General features: G+C 33.3%; 1 protein-coding gene across 2 annotated transcripts; it reads left to right on the plus strand.

The window, feature by feature from the left end:
• Positions 1 to 576: 576 nt before the first annotated feature.
• LOC148605203 (uncharacterized) lies at positions 577 to 18,492 on the plus strand. Of its 2 annotated transcripts, none has more exons than XM_088547751.1 (11): positions 577 to 1,273; positions 1,895 to 2,002; positions 4,734 to 4,808; positions 5,472 to 5,630; positions 10,211 to 10,339; positions 11,149 to 11,286; positions 12,241 to 12,363; positions 13,863 to 13,955; positions 14,378 to 14,533; positions 15,027 to 15,107; positions 15,961 to 18,492. In XM_088547751.1, exons 1-11 carry the CDS (start codon positions 690 to 692, stop codon positions 16,079 to 16,081), a joined length of 1,767 nt encoding a protein of 588 aa, XP_088403877.1. In that variant the 5' UTR covers positions 577 to 689; the 3' UTR covers positions 16,082 to 18,492. The 2 variants fall into 2 exon arrangements, with proteins under 2 accessions (XP_088403877.1, XP_088403878.1); XM_088547752.1 differs by having other exon boundaries at positions 14,387 to 14,533.
• The last annotated feature ends 882 nt before the right edge of the window (positions 18,493 to 19,374 follow it).

A 19,374-nucleotide genomic window follows, 5' to 3' on the forward strand; every position in this document is an offset into this window, starting at 1 on the left:
TTTGTTTACCCTAGAAGAGATATTTTATGAAAGTTCGGTGCTTGTTTCTAGAAAAGGAGAGGACGACTATCATACCTGTCACTGGACTATTCTCTAAGTTAATAGCGGTGTCCTGGTTGCTCATATTTGCTCTTGTTTTATATTGTGCGTGTTATTTTGGTCATTTCATGGTATTTGTTGTGTGTGTCTATTTAACCTGTGATGTTGTTGTTCTTGGATTACGGTCTAGTCCTTAATTTTTTTTCTTATTTGTCTGTATTATATTGAGACAACAACGCAAACACTATTAAATTCAGGAATCCATCATTCAAACTTCAGGCAATGCTTCAGTGTAAATGCACGAAATTTATCTAAGAATTCTGCGATTTTAAAACCCCTCCTTTTTTTCTTTGTTTTGCAAATAAACAAATCGTAACAAATTAAGCTAAATTTAGGAGTTCAATATCATACTTTGTTTTCAACATGGTAAAATTATCCTTTGATAACTGCATTATACAAAGTTACAAGTAATTACATCCATCACACTTTAACTCTGTGTTGCACTCACCTCACCACTTTTCAAAAACGATATATGTGGTACTTGTCAAATTAGACAGGACTTTCTTTACAATGAGGTTACCTCAAAGAAACACAGTTCCGAGTTATATGTGGATCAGATATACACTTGTAATAAATGTGACCAATCTTGGATGGACAAATATTATTTTTGTTTTAATTGTGGAAGGCTGGTCTGTGAGTCCTATGTTGATGGACATGAAACTTGTCCCGATCTACACAGTCTGGTTGAGAGTGACGTCATTAAACGAAGGAGACTCATGAAGACATGCAAGGACCTCGAACAGTTTGAGACCACTCTGAAAAGGAACAAAGAAGATTTGGAAAATATTCGGAAGGAAGAACAAAACTCCGAACTTTTACTTTCATTGACTCAGGCATCAACTTGCCTTAGGACAAAAATAGATGAAACAATTAATTCGTTTTCTAAAGAATCGAAAATATTTCAGGACAAAGTATTTGGAATTGACCAATACATACAACAACAAAGTTCATCATTTGAAAAATTGAAGGGACGTCTACAAAACATTAAAACTGATACTTTTCCCGTGGCATTTCTACAACATATTGCGGAATGGGACAATTTATTTTCACGATTGTCACAAAATCAGTCTAAATTAGACCTATCTGGATTACGCAACACTTCTATAGCGAATGTTGAATGTAAAACTATTGACTATGATAAGCATTTTGTTAACAGTATTCTTGGTGTATGTGGGTAAGGTTTCAATATCAACAACAACTAACCATTTATTTCAATGAAACACCAGATTTAAAGAGTTTTATTTCCACAAGATAAAACGTATGTCCTCACCTGTTTCATTGAAAGCTTTACCATGTATTCGTATCATAAGACTCTTTAAATTAAACTTAATTTATCAATATAGGTGTTTAAAGAACAAACAAAAACTAAATTGAAACCAGTTGAAATACCTGAATTGGTTGTGCGTAACCATATGTAGGAAAAATGAGTTGCACATGTGCTGCACGTACTGTTCACAGTATCCAGCGTATCAAGACGTTATATTCGGCACGCGCAGCGCTACTCTATATTGTCATGTCTTTTATTTTGTCATTTGTTTTTAGAACATTTAAAGCTTCTTCCAACACACAGGAACGAACTTATATATATTATTTATTTAAAAAAAAAATGTTCAATTTGATGCATTTAAATTTTGCATAGATGGTGTATCGTTCACTTAAAATCTAACTGCGTGTTATCTAATGAGTTTAAGTTGCAACCACGTCAATTGTGAATGAATTTTTAAACAACAACAAAAATAACATTTTTTTAGACCGCCTTGTTAGCCACATAATTTTGTAGTTCTTAAATTTTCAGTAAAATACCAGATAGTGACAGGAATAATTCCAAGCAATATGTTCATGGTGATGATCTATCTGAAACAACAGGTCCTACGGCGTCAAATTCGGAAAGTAACTATGGAAGGTAATAATATTGTTTTATGTATGTTTTTTTTTATTTTAAATGTAGACTTAAGCAGGCAGTAATGCAGGCGTGCGTTAATATGTTTACAGAAGGACCCGGTGTTTTCCTCTTTAGATCTAAAATTTTCGTTTCTTCAAACGTCATGCCAAACAATATGTGTCGCTGATAAATTTTCTGAACACCGACATATTTCCGGATGCGCATTAGTTACTCTGTGGATCGTGACGGTGTATCCTTCTGCGCCTTAGAAGCGATTTGTTCACTCTATCATAGTTTCCTTGCCTCATTTGTTTACCCTAGAAGAGATATTTTATGAAAGTTCGGTGCTTGTTTCTAGAAAAGGAGAGGACGACTACCATACCTGTCACTGGACTATTCTCTAAGTTAATAGCGGTGTCCTGGTTGCTCATATTTGCTCTTGTTTTATATTGTGCGTGTTATTTTGGTCATTTCATGGTATTTGTTGTGTGTGTCTATTTAACCTGTGATGTTGTTGTTCTTGGATTACGGTCTAGTCCTTAATTTTTTTTCTTATTTGTCTGTATTATATTGAGACAACAACGCAAACACTATTAAATTCAGGAATCCATCATTCAAACTTCAGGCAATGCTTCAGTGTAAATGCACGAAATTTATCTAAGAATTCTGCGATTTTAAAACCCCTCCTTTTTTTCTTTGTTTTGCAAATAAACAAATCGTAACAAATTAAGCTAAATTTAGGAGTTCAATATCATACTTTGTTTTCAACATGGTAAAATTATCCTTTGATAACTGCATTATACAAAGTTACAAGTAATTACATCCATCACACTTTAACTCTGTGTTGCACTCACCTCACCACTTTTCAAAATTCGGCACATGCACCCGTCTGAACCATAAATAACATCATCTTTTTGATGTTGTACACCCACTTTTATATATATTCGTTCACTCTGACTTTATTATCTATCTTTGATAATCTGATATTCTTTCTCAAAGTATTTTACATACATCATTTTTCTTTGATAATGAACCCTTATTCTAACTGTAATACATTATTCCCCTTCTCATGTACTATAGTTTGTAGTGTTGACTAAATGTTATAAACATTTTTGTCTCGCTTGGTGTGTCATTAAGAACTGGTAAATCTGATGCAGTCGGTTTTTAGTTCACGTGACACCCATTATGCTTAGCTTAATCAAGTCAGCATTTCTGGGTCTTACAATCATCATTTCATCCGATGAAAGTGATGGCAACTGTGACATTAGGAGTATTTGTGTCAGCGTGCTTTTTTTCAAATGCAGCGTTTAATTTCATATTAAATTTTTTTTTTAAAGTTTAATCAACTAAATGATGTGTTGAAATATGAATCAAAGCTCCTTGATCACACAGTTTAAAAACAATTTCAAAAATAAGGAATCTCCTTTTATGCAATAGAATGTTGCATCACATTCTAGTTTTGTCATTGAGGCTCGTAAAAAGGGTTTCAAAGACAATTTATATCTCAGGACAAAAAACCTACCGCATTATTGAATGATTAAAACGATAATGTAATATGGTTAGAGTTTGAATTTTACAAAAAGTCTTTTTAATTATTTTTTTTTTATGGGAGTTTGTATTGCTAGTACTGCCCCGTGCAGGTCCGGGTGTTAAAAGAATAGGCCTGCAGCAGCGCTAAGCTTGTCGTAAAAGGCGACTAAATAGTGCTCAGAACCCTAGCCGGGGGCTAGGGCGCTCTGCCTACAGACCAACTGGGATGTGTGCCCCAGGTGGTGGAATGGGGTACCCCTGGCGTGTTACATGCTGGGATTGTCAGGCTATAATACGGAAAACCTGACCGCAAACCATAGTGGTACACCGTGTTGGGAAAGATGCCACGTTCTTCGCACGTTAAAGAACCCTACTGTGATATTCTCCCGGAGTAGGAACCATAGGGCTCCGCCACAGGAGGCTAAATTGCCCGACCCTGCCCACCTCTCCCTGTTTCCAGTGGCAATCAAATTTTGTCGACCCCATTGTCGTTGTGTCCCATCCCTTTTTCATTTCATCATCATTTCATGTTCATTTGATCATCAGTTTCATGTTCATCGTCTGAATATAGCTGAAATATTGCTGCCCGGACGTTAAACCCCAACAAACTAAACTGACTATTGCTAGTACTTTAGTACTTTATGTTCACGTCTTGTTTTCTTTTATTCGCTTTTAATATGTTATCTTTTTGTCAAGGTCGTTACACACTGTTTATAGATCCTCTTTACCTTAATTAGTACTATAATAGTAGCTTATTTGTTTTTGCTACGATGCTCCACCTTTCTTTCAAACAACAAAAATCAACCTTCCCTAATTATGTATTTGTGTACTTTGTATCTCTCAACTTTCCCGCACGCAGCTGTCAATCACAATCAGTGATGCTTCAAAATCTATCAAATACTGGTAGATATACTAACTCCCTCACTTTGATAGCAAAATCAATGGTATGCGATTCACCACAGAATACTTTTTTTTACTTCAATATAACACCTTGTTTGTAAATCTGACGAATGTGTTTCTTGAGCACGAGATCAATTAATTTAACTATTATGAGTAACTCTGCAAAATGTTTAAATAGCATATATTCATGCATATGTATGACATAAATAACACTAAAATACATGTAAAATCTTAAAGACATGCTTGCAATAAAACTTCAACCACGCAAAACATTTTAAGAAGGTAAAATTTGCTTCATCGACAAAATTATTTTTTTAAACAGACAAAGACGAAAGACTTCAACTATGCCTCGTCCACAGAAAAGTTCGTCAGAATCAGCTTGGTATAGTAATCACCTGTAAGTATTTCAGCCTTAAATATGCGTGAAGTGATACACACGAATGAAGTTAAAGTAATTTGAACAAAATACTTGTGCAATTGTTGACGTAACACATATCTAAGTACAAATCGTGTTAGATAAATAGGCACGAAAATGCATCCAGAAAGTTTTAATCATTTATAAACAAGTAGATTATTTAATATGAAATACAAAAGCATATTTTCAAATTTAAATATTCCATTTTTAATTACTCTTGTCCTACATTGTTATAGTATAAACTGACTTGTGTCATTGAATCAAATGTATGGATATATGATCAATAGATGATAATATGCATTTGGTTGTAGTTGTTTGTATATTGCTATTGAAAAAAAAAACAAGTATGATATCAGCGTTCCACATTGCAAAAAAATGAAATAAAGTCAATACATGTACGAAGAGTAAGATTGTTTAATCAATTTAACGCGATTTTAAAGCAGGGATGTGGTAGCCGGTTTATGTATTGAATAGCAATATTATACATATCGTAGGAGAATAAACCCGTTACGTTTTCGCAACACAAGTCACATGTCATTGTTATTTTTATTAATTTTGTTATGAATTGAAGCAAGCATGAAACCTTATAATGTTTCTGTATCATTGAAATCGAATTTTATTTTGATATGGTTTGTGGTATCGTAGGTTAAAGAAGGAGCTTGCTTCAAAGAATGAACAGATAAATAGACTCGAGACAAAATGTGTTGAATTGAAACAACGGCTTCAATTAACAAAACAAAGTCGGGATGCCACTAAAACAAAACTGCTTCAGACGGAAACGTGCCTCGCAGAACATCAACAAAAGTAAGAATATTAATGAAAAAATAGTTCATTTTTGATGAACTTTATACCATTTCTTTCACAATAATTGATGTGTAATTTTGAATATTTCAAATGAAGAATGTGGAATGATAAATATGGGTTAGGATGGGAAATTGTATATGGGGAAGTTTAAATGTTGATGGTGACGAGATGATGATTTTGAATGGGCAATATTTATTCCATTTAAAAAATGGTTTTTTGTGTATGTATGAAGAAAAATGCATTTTGTAATCACATAACTGATCTGATAAAATCTAGGCAGTAAAATGGAATAGTCTAAGAGGAAAATGTGTATAACAAATGCAACATCTAGGTAAAATCCGAAAAATGTAAACTCAAAAATGAAACATACTTGTTCCACGCATAGCCTATAGCTAGAACAAATGATAAACTATCCTAACGATCCGACACTTGTCACTGAAAATTCGTCGTCTGTTATAGATTCATATGTTGCTAATAAAATCAATTTTGTACCTTTCAGTGGGATGGGTCCTCCCTTATTATGCCAGATTAGATACCCCCTCCTGTAATTGGAATAGTAAATTCTCAACTCCTCCCCTTAGTTCCAACAACGTTCAAGCGTAAAATAATGTTGTATGAAAGAGTTGATTACGACAAATACCGACAGCTATTATCAGATACCGATTAGCAGTGCGTATTCATGTCTAACAACATTGACAAAAACTGTTTCCAAATTTTCAAATACCGAACAAATTGGTGACGGTTCAGATGGCAGAACCGAGATGGTTGACCAATTATCTGAGTAACCGTATTTGTAAAGAGAGGTGTATGCACCCTAAAGCGCGACTTAGAAACCGTGATAGCGATTGGACAAAATTCAGGCATATACGGAAATAAGTAACTTTACAAATGCGAAAAACAGAGCTACCAAAATCAACTATGGGTAAATTAAAAGATAACCATCCACCGACAAAATCTTCGTAACACATATACAATCAAGTATCTGGTATGAAACGACTTCAAGTAGGGATACCACCGTATCCTAAGTAGAAAATGTACTCAAGAATCTTAACGTTAAGAAGGCATCTGGTTCCGACCTTATTAGCCCGAGACTCGCGAAAGCCGCATATTCCGATCTAAGCAGTCTGTTGTGTAAGCTTTCCACTTTCTCACTTTCGAAGTCGTTCTTTCCAACTATGTTGAACAGAGGAAATGTGACGCCAGTAAACGGAAATGCGCGGGCAGTCAAAAACTATTGCCCTTTTTTCACTACTCGGTATAATTTCAAAATGTATGGAACGTTGTGTTTACATACACATTAACAGTTATTTGAGAGACAATCGGATTATTACCCAGCACCAGTCTGGATTCACCCACGGAGGTTCGGCTATAAATCAACTGATTGGTATTTCAATTTAGTTTGGCCAGGCTTTTGACAATTGTCAGGAAATTTACGTGGTCTTTCGTGACATTTCCAAGGCCTTCGATCGTGTCTGGCATGACGGTTTATTGTTACAGCAACAACAGTATGGAATAGCCGGGTGCCTTTTGGGCTGGTTTAGTACCTATTTAATTGAAAGATTCCAAAGCATTGTCTAAAACAGTTGTTGAAAAGTTGAAAACGTTGTCTACTGTTATTTCTTATTTTATATACGATATTGCTATCGACATCAATGCACGTATCAAACTTTTTGCCGACAACTCTAGTCTATAAATTATTGTTGAGATTTCAGATATCGCAGCGCTTGCATTGAATAGAGACATCGAAAAAATCCATCAACGGACTAAGCGGTTGCTTGTTGAATAATTAATAATAATGAATAATTATGATCTCCAGGAAGTCACAAACACCTGGATATTTATTTCTCTGTTCTTGGCACGACCATATTGAGTATATCGGTAACATAGATTACACTATGATCAATGTTCTTCGGCATGTCCGATTGATTCTCGATCAGTTTACCCTTGCAAAAATGCATTTCGCTTATTAGACCAACATTACTCGAATACAGATATTTCGTATGGTCTTTTAATTTTGATTGACAAGATCGAAAGAGTCCATATAGAAGCGATGCACGAAGTTAACATCACCAGAAAATTGATACCGTGAAACCGGATTGAAAGAAAAAAAAAATTGTTGATAAAAGGAAAGAGTAATCAAGGGAACCAAGGTTATAGCGGTAATCAAAAGAATGTAATCCAGGGACAAAGACCAGACATGGAAAACAGACACACACAACAAAGAACATAAAGTAACTAAAATCATACATACAAAGTAACAAAAGTAAATGAGCAACTCGGACTTCACTAAAAACTGGGAGCATGGACCAGGTGCACCGGTAGGGTAAGCGTCCTCTGCTTTTCTAGAAACACCCGCCGAGTTGCTCATAAAAAGTCAATACCGGGTTAGACAAACGAGGAAAGGCAAACTATGACCCGTTGAATAAATCAGTTTTCATGGTGCTGATGGATACATCATAACGATCCACGAGTTCATGATGACGACCATAAAACTTCTGTAGTGATGACGTCAATCTTGTAGCAACATAACCCTGTCCAGAAGCCTATTTGTTAGAGTTCTTGCGCGATACAAAAAGTCTGCGTAGTTTTGGCAAGCTCTGGCATAACGTATGAGTTGTGATATGAACACTCCATACGCAGAAGCCGAAGGAATGTTGTCACAGATGAAAGGAAAGTTGACAATTCTGAATGAAAAGTCATCACGTTTGTCGTAAAGTTTGGTCAATAGTTTTCCTTTACAATCGATTTCTAAGTGTAGGTCAAGATATGAGGCTGACTTCACAGTGTCTGTAGTATACTTTATCTCAAGTTCTTTTGGGTGGATGCGATGTATCAAATCCCCGAAATTAGGATTGTTTAAAGATAATACGTCATCTATATAGCGGAAACTGAGATTGAAGGATCTGGCCAAACAATATTCTTTCTTTCTGATCAAATCAGCTATAAAGTCAGCCTAATAAGAGTGAAGAAATAGGTCAGCAAGTAAAGGAGCACAATTTGTTCCCATTAGAATGCCGACCGTTTGTTTAAAAACACGTCCACCACACTGGACAAATATGTTGTCGATTAAAAATTCCAGCATTTTGTAAACATCTTCCTCTGTATATTTGGGAGATGATTTGGAATTATTTCTTACAAAGTATGAGGAATCTCTACCAAGAACTATATATTTGTATCTAGGTGTACCATCTTTTTTGGAAAATCAACGATGTATAATGTTTTTAAGTCGGGATTTTAATTGAATATGGGGAATAGAAGTATACAGTGTTGAAAAATCATAGGTTTTAATGCTATAATATTCAGACAATAGTCTTGAACTGATTGTCTCCAAAAGATCTTTCGAATTTTTCAGGATCCACATTGAATTAATACCACTACGGGAGTAACAAGTGTTGTGGTAGGACTGCAGACCGTCTTTGACAGTTTTGAGTATAGAAGTTAAAAGTTTTGAAAGAGGTTTGGTGGTACATTTTGCAGATCCAGATATGAAACGTTGTTTGTATGGATTCTTTTGAAGTTTAGGAATCCAGTACATAGACGGTAAATCACAATCATTGTCCTTGGTAGAGAGACCAAAAGAAAATAGCACAGATTTATGGTTTTCCACAATCTCTTCTTTGGAGAGAGTGGTAGCAGTGTAGGTCTTATCACTGCTATTATTTTCTACGTCTACCTCTGATAATAAACATTGGATATAAAACGTTTTGCAGACAAAAACAATGTTGTTTTGGGCTTTGTCTGCTGGTACGACAACATATTTGTCATGTATAGTAGACAATGTTTTTGCTACATCGGGGTCTTTGAAAACTGATGTAGCCTTGGCACTCATTGACCTACTTAAAACTTGCATCCGTTAAAAATTAAAGACCTCACGACCTTTAACCTTTAAAAAACTTAAACTCATAATGATATACAAGAGAATGAATAGTGATACCACCCGAGTATTTAGGTACCTTGGTACCAAATGCGCGGTCAGACTTTCACAAGAATTTTACGCGTCAATCATACAACTTATCAGCGATACGTAAAAGGACGTCTTTTTATTTCAACTATTTCTTACTGTCTACTATTAAGATGTGGAATGAACTCTCTGTAGCCACTCGTAATTCAGGACCACTGAGCATATTTAAATCATGTATTAATGTATTTTATAATATCGCACGACCATCCTACTATTACATAAGGAGTAGACTTGGTGTCTCGCGTGCCAAGATGCGCATGGACAGCATCTGTTCAGGCGTAACATGGTAGACAGTCCAAACTGTTCGTATGGCCAAGCAGAGACAAACTACAATTTCTAACTTGAATGCAACAAGTACTCGGAAATCCGGCTTAACATATCGAAACGTTGAGTTTTCAGGTTGATATTAATGTTTTTAAAGGATCTGAAGCTCTTTCGTTTTTGATTTTGGCTCATGTTTGCTCTTTTGTCTGGCAACCAGGACGTCTAATATTTTCCCTATAACAGTTTTATAAAAATGGAAATGAATTACTTATACTGAGATGTACTGTTAGACCTGTCCTATGAGTTTAACCTTTTATTTGTTTATTTAATACGTGTTTCTTTGTGTATTTTTTAGTGTTATCTCTCAAGTAAATCAGATGAATCTTTCCTATCAACTAGAAGTTGAACGTAAAGAAAATGAAAAATTAGACACGAAAAAGGAATTGCTGGAAGTAAAATCTGAGTTAGATAGGTCAAATACAAAGTAAGTAACTTGAAACCATACTAAAACAGATACAACGATAGCGAAGTCTTAATAAGAATTATATGATAAAAGAAAGTTAAACCTTTTCTCAAGGGAGTATTTATTCATTCTATACTCACTAACTGCCCACTACCCCCTCTGGCAAGTGGGGCAGCAACAATATTTATTCTTTATTTTGAAAAAGAAAAAGAATAGCTGGTAACTATTTTTTCTTTAGTTACCATCTTTTCTTTTTCTTTTTCAAAATAGAAAAAAATGAACGGGTTTCTGGTTTTGAATCTATGTAGATTAGCGACTCACAAAACCACGAATATTGGCTCCCAACGATCGATATGCTTACTACAGTATATGTTCAGTTAAGCCTTTCACTGCAGATGTTGGATCGACAGTTTTAAAAATAAACAATAATATGCTTTAAAGGGACCAATAGATAATTTCAGGTCTTCGTGATTAGTTTTTTTCCCATTTCAATCAAAGTCTGTAAGGAACAAGCATGATTGAAAAGTTTAAAGACTTATTAGAATACAACGATTTTCCTCCCTGCTCAAACTTACCCTTTCAATTCAAATATTCGGACGTTAAAATAACTGTTAGGAATAGTTCTGTTCTGAGGTGATATCTGTTGCGTCCGCTGAATTATCAATTTTCAATTGTTTTCAATAAAACATTGCTTCATTTATCAAATAGATATAGGATATATTTCCTTCTGTATACTAATAAAACTAAAGCAAGCGTAAATCGATAAACTGCTTGACTTTAAATGTAATGTTTAAAACTCAAATGTTTTACGAACGTTATCTTCACTTCAGACACAGTAAATATGTAATGTCCTTGATGACTGAAATCGAATCTCTCAAGCAAGAAATGTTGTCAACGAAAGATAAATTACGCAACTCGGAAGAAAGCCGAGCTTCAATGGAAAGAGAGGCATATTGTAAAATTGAAAGGTATACACTGTACCTGTTATCAATACACTTATGAAAAAATCCAATACCTTTATTTGTACGTGTACTTTTTTTTTGGTTGTTCTGAATCATTTTAATATTGTTTTTAACATTTGTAATAGTTAATTTTTGATTATTTTTCTTTATATTTATATTAACATATCCCCCGTTTTGTAGCCTCTTTTTTATCGTGATATTTCACCGTTTCTGTTTCTTTTCTATGTTCCCCCTGTTTCAATTTAGCTCTTAGCGTTAAATATCAACCCTTGCTCTTTAGAATTTCAGATATAACTTGTATACTTAACAAGAGGACATAGATATATTCAATTGTCATATTTGCAGCCAAATTCTTTACAAATTGTAAACCTAAGAAATATGCATATCTCTACCTTTGCACATGGTCAACATTTCCATGTTTTCGTTGATGTGTTTTTTTTTTTTTTGTTTCCTTTTCATCTGTTTGTTTTGTCTGCCTTTTGGTGTGTTTCCATGACGCTTGACGGTTACCTACAATTCTATTAACAACCTTGTAACTTTAGCGTCTGTTCTGATGACATTTTTATTCTTTTTTTTTTTTTTTTTTTTTTTTGTCATTCAATGCACTTGTCAGTCCTGGTAAAATCTTTAAGACATAACGAGATAGAAAAGTTAATGCAAAAAAGGTTTTAAATCGGACACAGTTCTGCAATTGACATAGCAGAAAAAAAATAATCGTTTTCTTCTAAAATAGAACGCAACGAATCCGACGAACGAATAGTTCATTATTTGTGTCGCTAGACACAAATAAGCATAATGATCACGCTTGCTTATATTTGTATTACGTGTAGCTTATGTAGAACTCAATTATCACTCATATGTAGGTTGGATATGGTAGAATCGTTAACGTTGTGTTATTAACCTAACCTAATGAAACCATTCTTCTTTATGTTGTACATTTGAAAACATTTTTATCGTTAGATGTCAATCCAAGTGTAAACAAAGCGAGGGGCTTATTGATGTCCTGAATCTTCAAATAAAGGGACTACAAGACCATATACATTTGATAGAAAAAGACAAAGATCGGAACGTTTACAAAGAAAGGTACATATTTTTAGATTCAGTGTTCAAAGTGTTTTATATCAGTTAAATAAAGACTACAAAAATGGTATGTGCAGAATATATTATTCGCGTAGAAACCGGGAAGATAATTCAATACAGGCGGAAAAGAAAAATTTGGTTCCATCAATGTTTTGTATCAATTCCATGGTAATCTCATAAAAAATGTAGGTAGGAACTAAGAGAAAAGGGATTCGTATGATCACAATTGGGCGACTCAGAACTTATGTATTAGGTTCTCCAAACAATTAGGTATCCGGAAGGATCATGCCAATTCTGTAGCATGTCATGCACCCCAAAAAAGGCTACATATTTTTATTTTTGTTGATAAGTTATTCTATAGGTATATATGATGAAATGCATAATTATTCTTTTCAATCTCTCTGCTCTAATTAATATCGAAAATTCAATAGGGCCAATTGTATTTGGGTGTAATTTAAAGAGTTAATTTTGAAATATACAGTACATGCTACAAAACTTTTTACCTCCCAAGAAGAAGGTTACATGAAAAACCACATTTTACTTTCTGTATACTATTACATTTTATTTTAACAATAAAAAATGTAGGCTTTCCAACTATGAATCACATTTTGCATGATTCTTACCTTGAGTGTTACACAGGCAAATGTGTCACACATGAGAATCATATGGTTTGCATCATATGATTATCATATAAATCGAGCACCATATGATAATCATATGTTTCGGTAAACATATAATTGTCGCATCGTTATCATATGATAATCATATGTTTTTTTACAAACATATGATTATCATATGTTTTAAGCCAAAATTACCATATGAGAATCATATGATAATCATATGGCTATCATATGTTCAATATCATATGATTGTCATATGATTACCATATGATTATCTTATGAATCGAGCACCATATGATCATCATGTGTGGCACATTTGACTGTGTAGGCCTTAAACAGATAAAAAAATTACTTGACTTTATTTTGAACTTTCTAGTGCTCTCATTGTAATTTAAGTCATATCTACCAAACTAACAAACAATTTTTAGAACATATGAATTTATTATCGTTAATGTCTTAAACACTTTTTGCAACATTTGGCATGTACCACCTACTACCTTGGTGTCATATTGGAATATTCGTAGGAACTAACATGCATGTTTTAGAAGAAGACATAAATATAATTAAACAGCAGTAGTATTAAAGCGACAATAAATAGTAATGGGTGCAGTAGAAATTACCAAAGCAAGAGGATCAACTGGCAGTAAAAATGACAAAATCAAAAGGAACAACTAGCAGTACAAATAACATAAGCAAAAGAAAAAAATGTTTTCTGATGCTTAGTCTAACTACTTAAAATTAGATGCAAATCGTAGAACGTAACTGGTTAATTTGAATATACCATGTAGTATGTATTATGTATTTGTTGTTTTAAATGATTCACTATAACCTAGAATAGAGCAAAAATTAGCAGTTAACTCTTTATTCTAACATTCTATTCAGAATTTCATCATTGGAAGGAGATAATCAACGATTAAAAGCAAAACTGGATCGGCTAAGGAAACTTTTTAATGAATGGACTCGATCAAGTTCAAGGTAAGGATTATAGTTATCTTGTATGTGTTTGTAATAATTTTAGTTTATTTTTTTACCAAATGTAGATGGGTGGTACCAATTAACGGAATAAGGGAATACGCCCCCATTTATTCACTATTACATGTTTATTAAATGTAGTTTACATTGTGTATGAATTAAACAAAAGTCCATTTTACATAATCATTTACATTTTGTTTAATTGAGAACGTACAGAATGCTAAGAAATGGAAATGCAAAATCAGCTCATAGCTGCAATGTTGAATAATATATAACAATATACTAAATATATTTCGTACTTAACATTTAATACGAGTCGTAAATGAACATTTAAAAAAAACAATTTTTGTTTTGCACCCGTTTTTTGTTTGTGTGTGCGTATGTGTCCGAATTCATCCATGTGTGTAAATTGTATTACATTTTAGTTTTAACAGTAGGATGTCGTACGAATTGAACGAAAATGTCGATGTCATTAAAGAAAACAAACTTCTTAAAGAACAGATAGCAGCAATCGACAACAGTAGAAAAGAAGCAACAGATCTTCTGAATAATAAGTCTGATTCCAGTGATATGATGTCTGAGTCAGTTTATTTTTACTTTATTCACATAATTAAATAAACAGATAAAAACAAAATGAAAAATAAATGCAATTTTTCTGAAATCACTTTGAAATGATTGAATCTAAGAAACACAAACTGCTTTACAGGGATGTGATTTGTATTGCATCAATACAAATTCGCATTTTTTGTAATTATTGCAAACCATTTAATGATACAATAGGCACAAAGGTAATAAAAGTCTAATAAACACAGGCAAGAATAAAAAACAAACATGTACTGTTACACTTTATAATCTTCTATTTTGTAACGAAAAGGGTGCACAGGACTAAAACAAAATGTCATTCTGTACTCCATTGACTGTGTTTGTAAGCAATAACATACTTTTTTTGTTATAGGATATTAAAAAAAAATGTTTTTTTTAATCTTTTTAGACGTATTTTGCACAGTCTGGTTTTGGAATATTATACAATAATGTAGGATTTTTTAATAAAAAAATATTATTTTTTCTTTGCAGAGAAGACGTCTGCGGAAAAACTAAAAAGAGTACTACCGTTCTTGGAGACATTTCAACTGAAAACAATAAAAGAAAACACATGTAAGTTTCAGAATAATTGAAACAATTTGGAAACAATATTTGCTTTTTATTAATGCATTAGATATCCGAGCATGCATTCAACTATAATCCAAATTAAAGGATAACGGTTAATCAATTTTGCTTCTCAGCTTAAGTATATGTATCAGATATTCACAAGATTGTATAAAAATGAAGTAACATAAGAACCTTTAACCTATGTATATTTCCTTAATACAGGAAGACCGAATTTTCTCCCTCTGTTTTGGAATTTTCATGATTTTTAAGATATTGAATGGTAGAATTTCATATAGAATATTAACTGCCGTTCTGAAAACCAATGTTCCATCTGCCTAAACTAACTTCGTTTTGCGGAAACCCATGGATATCATCTGACCGGTCTAAATATTATATTAAAATATGTAGTCATTTTATTATCTAATCAGTAAGTTTTTGTGCTCATTGGAATTTAATTTCCAATTCTGTGCAACCTTGAAAATATCAATTTACAGATTTTTTTTTAGAAGCTGACGCGACTCTCTTTAGAAAAAGAGTTTACTAGTTGTACGTCAAGCACTACTAACCCCTTTAGGCAGTTTGTTACACTACATAAATATTCATGTCAGATTTAGGTGTATGAGTTTCTTTTGTCTTCGTGTGTCAAAACCTATATACATTTTATCTTAATCTTAAACCGAGAAGTACCTAAAATGTCAGATCTTCTTAAATACTTCTTTCATTGAAGAAGTATGCTTTACTGTATTTATTTAATAAAGAATAGCATACAATGGTAACAACATGTTTTTGTACCATAGTTCGCAAAACAAAACTTCTTACATTATCATACAGTCCTAAACGTTTTGTTTTTTAATTTCAGAACGTCAATATCGTATGCGGCAACAAATATAAACATTATACAAAATTCTCAAGTCAGCTTAGCAGACAGTGGATACGATGCAAAGAGTTTATTTGATGAAAATGACTATACTACTGAATAAAACAATAACAAAACCATAACTCAAACGGGCTTAAATATATGTTAAACGTGTTAATGATTTACATAATTATCGATAGCTGCACTGTACCAAAAGATTTTCACTAGTGTTCTGTCATCACGAAATGAGGTAGATCAATCGGGCGTCTGTTTTGATTACCTATGTCATTTTTATTTTTAATTAGCAGTCTTTATAAAAATCAGATGGGAGTTGACTCATGCATGTCAAAAACCCATCGAATTCAGTTTTGTTTCGTGTTCAGAAACCGTTATAGATCACATAAGCAGTCTTATTTTTTTCATTTGGGGGATGTGCTTTTGAGATGAAATTTATATAGATTGTACATGAAATTATCACTTTGCAAGAGTTATCGTTCTTGATTTTGTTTGATTTGGTTGATTTTAATGATAGATAAATGTATGATTTTCTAAAAAGTGCAGATCTGAATACAGAAATGATTATCGTTAAGTGAAAATATAGCATATATAGGCTGAAAAAGCAAAGCATCATTTGTTTGATGGGATCTTCTACACCATGACTCATTTTACCACTGGCAGTGTCTGAACTTTATGTGGATTGATATTTAAGTATTGATGTTAACATTTTAGAGGTAGGTTTGATAGTAGACTGTAAAGTGAGTGAACAAAACCAGTATGAGTTTTTTTACTGGCTAAAAATTGCACATTTTTTGTCTTTTCAATGTAATGTTAACAATCATAGAATCAATTCACCATATTTACACACAACAGGATTTATCAATTTGTTTTGGGGATTCGCGTATGTTCCGGACTGCTCATTTACTTTTGTTTCTTTGTTGGTGTTATTTTTGGTTATTTCATACTTTTGTAGTATGAAATACTAGAATATTTAGATGATTTTGTCTTTGTTTTCACAATAAGGAGTGAACTGACGATACAGAATAGATTGATTGATTAATTGATTGGGCTTCAATGTCATATTGCTGATATTTCATACGTTCATACAATCTTTGTCCAATCAGACAGACCCAGTTTTGTCATAATACGAAACGACACTGAAGCCAATCAATAGTTTTTGGCCGACAAACTGAATTAAGGCATGACACACATTTCGGATACATTTTTCAGTTACAGCAAGCCAATCGTCACACCATATCATAAATATTGTGTGTTAAACAGTATCTACCTTTTTAAAATTCTTTCAATTATCTTGACCGGGCATGGAACTCCGGCAATCGACGCCACCACGATACCCATACAGTGTCTGTCGAAGATAAACTTTGCTTACTCTTTTTTGTTGCTATTATGCAATCAAATAATGTTTTCAACTTTACATGAATAACCCAGTTGAACGCACAATATGAACTCCTGCCACTATGTAATTATTGAATCATTGAACAAATATGAGATTTCCTAAAAAAAAAGTCCTTGCACAGTCCAAAAAGTAATCAAGAAAACCAAATTCGTTGAAAACAATATTTAACAAGGATAAACAATAGGCACACACAATGAATAACATGAAGTGTCCAAAATAACACTTACAAAGAAGCAAAAGTAGGTTAGCATCTCAGATAGTGACCGGTAGGGAAGGCGTCCTCAACGTTTATAGACACTCCCACAAAGTTGCTCAAAATATTTCCCGTCATTGGTAGACAAAAGAAAAAAACATGACACGGCAAATAAATTAGTTTCATTGTGCAGATGGATGCATCCATACGATCCACGAGTTCACGATGACGACCATAAAACCTATGTTGTGATGACTTTATTTTTTGTAGCAACATGACGCTTTTTCTGAACCCTATTTGTTAGAAGTCTAGCACAATACACAAAATCCACGTTAGTTCGGCAACCTCTGGTATTCCGTAGTTCCGCAACCTATGGTATACCGTATTAGTCGTGATGTGGTCACTCCATCCGCAGGTGCTGTAGTGATGTTTGATTTGAGGTAACTATTGAGCGTTGTTTGTATGGATTCTGTTCTGAATCCAATACATGAACGGAAGATCACAGTAATCATGGTATTTTAACCTTACGGAAAGATTAGTTTTTCTATGATGTCTTAATCTCCCATTGTGATATGGCCGGGAGGATCATTTTTGAATTGAAGTGTTTTGCAAGAACTGTCAAGTAGTTTAGCCTTAAATCCCCAATCTTGAAATCTTTCAATACTCTGTTGTAGTTGAAATTTTTAGATTTGTCTTTAGAATGGCACTAATTGTATAGAACAAGCATGGTGTATCATGTTTAATTCCTTCTAACCTATTGCTGTTGCATTGTGTTTATGCTTTTTTGTTATGTTTACTGTATTTATTTATCCTTTTTTTCGGTACATGGTGTTCAGCTGTTAAGTTGTTAACAAATAAGCCTGTCTTTTGAGACTCAACACTAATATTAAAAAAAAATAAACAAGATTCAAAACTTTAGAATGCGAAATAGAGATGTTTAATCAAGCAATTACGATCATATTACTTTTTTGTCAACAACCATCCAATAATAGTTTATATGTTGCAAAAGTGGCAATCTCCTGGCAAAGTATAACTTGTGTTTCCTCTCTCACTATCCGCTGCAAACGTGCCTTTCAGAAATTCATGAAAATAATTTGAGTCAACATTCGTAGTAAGATTAACTGCATTTTCATAAAGGACTGGTTGCAACGTCAACAGTGAGTTTTCACCGTCACAATCTGTTTCGAACTTAGAATAATAAAAGATACAAACAAATCCGGTCTTTTATACGACAAATTTTCTAACCTGAGCTACACAAACAAACAAAAAGTACTATAAATGCTGTCTTCATTGTTTCTAATGGTGATGAATGTCCTAAAACGACACAAAAGTTAGGAAGATTTATTGAATAATTAGTCTAAACAATATCCGAATCTTTTAAATTACATATACGATGTAATGGATCAATGTTTAGTAGCTACGCAGAGAAATATATCTACATTATTGACGTGAACATTCTAAACAAAGCAAACATACAATTAAAATCACGGTGACATTTAACAAAGTCGTATGTCAAATGCCAGCTTGCTAAGGAATCTTTCAGTGTAATTATAACCAAAATATTTTGAATACATGTACATTTGTACAAGGAAAGTTGACAATTCTGAATGAAAAGTCATTACGTAAAGGTTGGTCAATAGTTTTCTTTAAAAATGAATAAATGAATCATAATTGTTTGTATGCCATTAGTTTCAAGCTTACTGAAAAGCATATACACATTTGATTAGCATCATTTCAATCATAACTTACTGAAGCATGATTCCTACGTGGAACGGTACTTAAATAGTAGTTCATATGAATTTCAGATACT

This window comes from Perna viridis, chromosome 10 (assembly GCF_037379345.1).
Source record: "Perna viridis isolate PV_CMFRI_1.1 ecotype Kerala chromosome 10, ASM3737934v1, whole genome shotgun sequence".
Lineage (NCBI taxonomy): Eukaryota > Metazoa > Mollusca > Bivalvia > Mytilida > Mytilidae > Perna > Perna viridis.

Coding starts and splice junctions, on each gene's coding strand:
- LOC148605203 (XM_088547751.1), top strand. CDS start 690: ATGGACAAATATTATTTTTGTTTTAATTGTGGAAGGCTGGTCTGTGAG. Junction 13,956..14,377: donor TGGACTCGATCAAGTTCAAG/GTAAGGATTATA, acceptor ATTACATTTTAG/TTTTAACAGTAGGATGTCGT. Junction 14,534..15,026: donor TCCAGTGATATGATGTCTGA/GTCAGTTTATTT, acceptor TTTTCTTTGCAG/AGAAGACGTCTGCGGAAAAA.